Below are 6,343 nucleotides of genomic sequence, written 5' to 3'. Positions count from 1 at the left end.
TTGGAAATACGTGCGAATTATGAAATTTGCCACTATCAAATTTTCTGATTTATTTAATTTTTTAAATTTGAGACAAGTGTTTATGGCCTCTAGAATTAAAAATTATGAGGACTCGTTATTTGGAAAAATCAAATTTCCAGAACGTTCCAATAGTTCTCCAATATTTCTTACATGCGAAACTAAATTGATTCTAGAAAATAAATTTTATTCTACGCTATGGAAGGTTAAAAAATCTCGAGCAACCCTTTGAAAGTAATTAATTTTCATTATCAATTTTATTCTAAAAAATGGTCCACTCACAAAAATTGATAATACTACCAAAACAACCATGAATTCACAAAAAAATTTATTCTATTTTTCAAGTTTCATACTTAAAGCCGTGGTCGTTTTTCATTCTCTTGAGAATCCGAATCAGAATCTGATGAATTGCGGAGAACTGAAAATTCGGGAACAATCTCACGAGGAAACGATTTCGGCTCAGGAACCAACCCCTTGTTGCTCTGATCCATCATAATGTAACTCATCAACGGGTCATTGTAGAGCTGTGAACCATAGTTACTACTATAATCCCTCACAACATGTCCTGTTGAATTCTGAGAACTAGTCGATGGCGCTGAAGACACCGCTGACGTTGACGTACTCTGAGGAACAGTGTTCGGCATGGTTGCTGCTTTTTTAACGGCATTAGCTTCTTCTTGTGCTTTGCCAACAGTTTTTTTGTAACGTATCCTCTTGTTGCCGAACCAATTAGACACTTGAATGAGGGTAAGGCCACATCGTCTCGATAGTGCTTCTTTATCTTCTTCACTAGGATACGGATTGTTCAGATTTGCGTAGAAGTATTCGTTGAGCACATCAGCCGCTCGTTGGCTGAAGTTCCGTCGTTTTCGTCTGGCATCAAGGAATCGACTCTTTAAAGTCATAATAGCTTCGCAGATTATTTGTTTTAGCTCTATCTGGACGTCCAAGAATTTTTTCCTGATAATTCGGCCCATGTTTTCAACTTCGTTGGCTGTAATTGGTCTTACGTTGCTGTGTTGCCTCAGCAGAGTCACAACGTGCATAGTGAAGTCATTGAGAGATTGGTTATATTTATCAATCTGCTCATAATAGTATTGTCTGATTTGACCAAGTTTAGCGCGATATTCAGCGTTTTCGATAGTATCGGTTCCAATTTTTAACGTAGCTCTTACTCTTCCGTCAGTAATACCTTCAGCTTTCAGCATGTGGTCTAATCTTAAAAGTTGAGGATTCGGAGGGGGTTCTGGGATGCTTCTCAGTGGTGTACTTCTTCTGCCTTTGTACTCACAGAGCACCGAGAATAATGCTGTTGTCATTCTATGACAGTCCAGTTCTTGTTTCTTAATCATCATGTCTTCCCAGTTTTGGGTGGGACAATTTGCAAGTTGGGATAATAAAATGTCCCAAACTTCAAGGGTCTGTTGGAGACTCTGGCTGCAAGGCCTGATCGGAATCATGTCGCCAGGTCTGATCGGAACCATAATGCTAGAGCTAATCGGAATCATATTACTAGAGCTGGTCGGAATCATGTTACTAGAGCTGCTCGGAATCATGTTGCTGTATCCGCCGGTATTTTGAGCATTTTTTTCTGATGGTCCATCGTTAGATTTTCTTGACTGAGACATCTCACCAATTCGCGCTGCTTTCAACTAGTTCACTAGAATAAAAATATAAGATATAATTTGGTTATTATGTATAGAATTTTTTCAATACAAGAAATAGTTTTCTCTGACAAAAAAATTAAAAGAAATTAAGGTACCCAAGGGTAATAAAGCCTAAATGACAGAAATGATATTTAAAATAACCGCTTTCGCTAAATACTACTCTAGTGGAAACGTCTAGCATAGAAATTTCGCGACAAGTTTATAAAGTCTTGATACCACGTTCTCTTTCTTCCATATTTCATCATCCTTCATATGTTAAATTAGCAAAGAATAATTCCTAAAAGACGGTTTGAGTAAATAATATGCAATTTTGATATAATTTTATATTTAATAATTTAAAACTATCCCTTATTAAAAAAAAGAATTAAAAATGATCTCACATGTTAAATGCCCATAAGAGATCGTATTAAAAAGAATTTGAAGAATTAGAAAGTATTCAAAATGATTAAAAATCAAATCATTTTGAATGCTTTTTAATTCTTTTTTTAAATGAGAGATTGTTCTAATTTTTATCAACATTATTGATTCGATCATAATCGATTGCAAACAATCGTACGACTACGAGCAGTCACGTAGATAGTCACCATCACGATCTAATTGGGTGGGGTGGTCTCCTTTTCGCATAGATGAACACTTTCCGAATGGTCATTTGACTGAAAAGACGAAATCCACGTCGCCATCTATAGAAAATTTTTTTATCCTCCTTGACATGATTTGACGAGACAAATCTCGAAAGGACATTATCCGAAAGTCATATCGACATTTTCATAAATGGAATTTACTAGAATAGTATTTATCCGAAAAGACAAAATTCGTATCGTAATCAACCGAAAATTTTTATATCCTCCTTGTAATAATCCGAAATGATAATTCCCGAATGGACACTCCGAAAATTTAATGCAGCAAAGAACAGTAGATAATGAAGAAACTTTCTTTTCCTGCTCAGTAAAATAAACAGCAGATAATGTAGAAACTATTTACAAATAATAGAAAAATTTAATATTATAAAAATGATTTAATGCATGAGTATTTTATTACTGCTTGTATGTAACAATATACATCAATTATGCACGATTGTCCAGTTATTCTTCATGACTGTCAGTTTTGCATAATATATAAAAAAGTAAACTATAACATAAGTCTACATAGTGTAGAAATAAAATTAAAGTAAAAAAGTTCTAAATTAAATAAATAAAACAATATATATGTTCCCATAAATATATCTCCTATATAATAATGAAATAATAAATTTAATATTACAGCAGACTTAAATATGCCAAAATTTAAAAATAGTAACATATACTTTTATAATGTATCTTTAACAGCTAATTTGTCATTTAATGAAAAATAAAAATAATTATAATGCATTCTTTACATAAAATAAAAAAAAAGACTAATATGCATGTGCTCTCAGCACGATGATGATGCGCGCTCATCCTACTTTCAAATTCTTGGAAAAAAAAGAAAATTATTTATAATTTCATTATATCTTAATACATTTGAAAATAGACAAAAGGTAATTTATATATAAAGTATGTGTTAATGTGAAAAATACGATTTGTTTATGTGCTTGGATCGATCGATTATAGTTTCGCCTTAAATTACGTTTAAATAATTAAATTATTTATTATCAAAAACTGAATCACCAAACAAATTAACTATCAAAATAGAATCCCTCACGTATAATTATGATAAATTTTCTGATATTATTGACAATTGTTATTATTAATAATGTTATTATTTTAAATAATTACTGCAATTTTAATAAAAATAATTCAAATCATTAACGATATGATTTGAAAAAAATAAGAAATTAAACAATGATTTATTTATAAAATTTATTCATGTTTTCAAATTATAAAATAAAACGGTTTAAAACTTTTATAAATATTTTGATAATTTCACATCAATTATTGATTTTTTAATGACGTAAAATTATAATGTAATTTATGGACTCAAATTATAATAAAATAATTAAGTAAAAATTTCCACGATATGCAAATTTCCTGTTGGGAATTTAATCATTACGGAAACGGTTTTTATAATCTTCGCATATAGTAAAAAATATAAATTAAAAATTTTTAATTTAAAGAAAAAATATTAAAAAAATAAATTCTCATGTATTTACGTATCCATTCGATGGAACAATATTTACACTCTACTAACAATTAATCTGGTAATCTTTTCAAAATGATGGGCTATACATTTTCAAGTAAACTAATTCGAATATTTCTTAATTGTAATTTAATTCATATACTATTAGTCGTGGATCACTTTGATTTACAATCGTCCCTGATAGCCACCTTACCTATAACTTACTGTCAATCTACGTCCGCAATTTAAAGCAAACTTGACGGAAAGAGTTGGCAAAGCGAGCGATTACCTATTAGTTACCTATAACCTACTCTGCAAATAGACGTCAAAACTTGCTCTACAAGTATTTCCTTCAAATTGTAGTAAAGTAAGGAAATTTAACTACAAATTTGATTATTAACTTGTATTCAAGTTGCGGCCGTAGATTTCCGTCAATTTGCTTACAACTGTTGTTGAGTGAAGAATTACCGCCAACTTGATGTATAACTTAACCGTAACTGCTGGGAGTCAACACTGGGTGTTACACCCCTGATAGCCAGCGCTTTCTCAGTAAGTGTTGACTCCCAGCAGTTACGGTTAAGTTATACATCAAGTTGGCGGTAATTCTTCACTCAACAACAGTTGTAAGCAAATTGACGGAAATCTACGGCCGCAACTTGAATACAAGTTAATAATCAAATTTGTAGTTAAATTTCCTTTCAACTTTACTACAATTTGAAGGAAATACTTGTAGAGCAAGTTTTGACGTCTATTTGCAGAGTAGGTTATAGGTAACTAATAGGTAATCGCTCGCTTTGCCAACTCTTTCCGTCAAGTTTGCTTTAAATTGCGGACGTAGATTGACAGTAAGTTATAGGTAAGGTGGCTATCAGGGACGATTTAAAAATTTTATTCATTATCGTTAGAAATTTACATTATCGCCTGCATAAACTTGTGGATCGATAATAAAGTTTTTTCCTTATCATTGGAGCAAATTTTCGGATAGTGTCCAATCCGAAGTTGTCATTTCGGATTATTATCAAGAGGATATAAAAATTTTCGGTTAATTACGATTCAGATTTTGTCTTTTCGGATAAGTACTATTCTAGTAAATTCCATTTATGAAAATGTCGATACGATTTTCGGATAATGTCCTGTCGAGATTTGTCTCGTCGGATCTCGTCACGGAGGATAAAAAAATTTTCTATAGATGGCGACGTGGATTTCGTCTTTTCGGTCAAATGACCATTCGGAAAGTGTTCATCTATGCGAAAAGGAGACCACCCATTGGGTGCCATTCACGATACTGTTACTACCGTTACTATACAGTTTTCATGACCGCACTATCTTCTAGATAGCAACGTGTCGATCGTAACTGTAGCAATATTGTATCGTGTAGAGAAGAAATTTTTTTTTCAGTGTAAAATTAATATTTAAAAAAAATAAAATAATAATATGTTAACTTGTATTAAATATTTCTTTTTTTTATTTATTGTTAGTCAATTTCTTTATCAATTTCAAAATTGAATATTTCAAGTACAATTTGAGTATAGCAAAAAAATTTTGTTGAGTAACACGTTTTTGGAACACTTTTTTTTTTTCAATTTTTATACGTTTATATTAAGATATACCTTATTTTTTTTTTTTAAACTATTCATATTATAATTTAATTTTACTGAAAAAGTAAAATAAAATTCATAAGATCTATAAATAAAATTTATAAAAATTTTACCATGCATTTCTTTTAGTGTCACATGGTTTTTATTAATTTTAAAAATACATTTGATAAATTTAAAAAATATTATTAAAATAAATATTTTTAATTAAAATAACAATATTTTTACTTACTTTAAGAACAGTAGTATTGAAAGATTTGAAACGGTATTTTTCAACCATGCACTGTAATCTATGATAGTTTGAGACGAGAATACTTGCTCGAAGCTTCAGGATCAACTGCTAGTAGTTAACAACTTTGAATCATGCTACTGTAGCATTCATCGCTACATACCTATAGAGCTAATGCTCATACTGTAGAAGTAGCGATATTTGACGATACTCATGAGTCTCGGTACGTATCAAAATTTGACATCTGTCCTATTCAATCAGTTCTGACCTGATGGGAAAATTCGTCACTTTAGTTGAGTTGAATACTTCCATATTGTAATCGAATCTCTGACCGCAATGAGCAAGAGAAAGATAGCTACAATAGTATTGCAAGCGCAATAAAGATGAAGAAAACTGTATACTTTTTACACAGAAATAATTACTGCAGAATTTCTTACTAAGTAAAGATTAAATTTTAATCTTAATCTAACGAAACCCACTTAATCTTCATTAAATGGGTTTCAATAGAAAAAAACTTGACCCTAAAGGCCATCCCTGCAATTTCATGCTTATTCATAAGTTTTCAAAATTTTACTTCTTACGTTTTTCAGCCCTTCGAGTTCTAAAATATAATTTTCGAGTCATTTTGGGCTGTCCAAGTTCAAAAATTTAGTAGAAGCATGATAAAACACTATATTTTCAATTTTTAAACTTAAACCGAAATAACTTTTGAATAAATGAACAAATTTTCATGCGGTTGG

General features: G+C 30.9%; 1 protein-coding gene across 1 annotated transcript; it reads right to left on the bottom strand.

Annotated features, from left to right (window-relative positions):
* Positions 1 to 256: 256 nt before the first annotated feature.
* On the bottom strand, positions 257 to 5,765 carry LOC141533713 (homeobox protein extradenticle-like). The gene is made up of 2 exons (XM_074252737.1): positions 5,607 to 5,765; positions 257 to 1,678 (listed from the first exon to the last, which is right to left on the bottom strand). Exon 2 carries the CDS (start codon positions 1,644 to 1,646, stop codon positions 372 to 374), a length of 1,275 nt encoding a protein of 424 aa, XP_074108838.1. The 5' UTR covers positions 1,647 to 1,678; positions 5,607 to 5,765; the 3' UTR covers positions 257 to 371.
* Positions 5,766 to 6,343: the final 578 nt, after the last annotated feature.

Source organism: Cotesia typhae, unplaced genomic scaffold, assembly GCF_013202065.1.
Source record: "Cotesia typhae breed Kobodo isofemale line unplaced genomic scaffold, CoteBio_Ctyphae scaffold_121, whole genome shotgun sequence".
Classification (NCBI taxonomy): Eukaryota; Metazoa; Arthropoda; class Insecta; order Hymenoptera; family Braconidae; genus Cotesia; species Cotesia typhae.
Note: the sequence above shows the minus strand (reverse complement) of the source record. Positions and strands in the feature narration are given on the sequence as shown.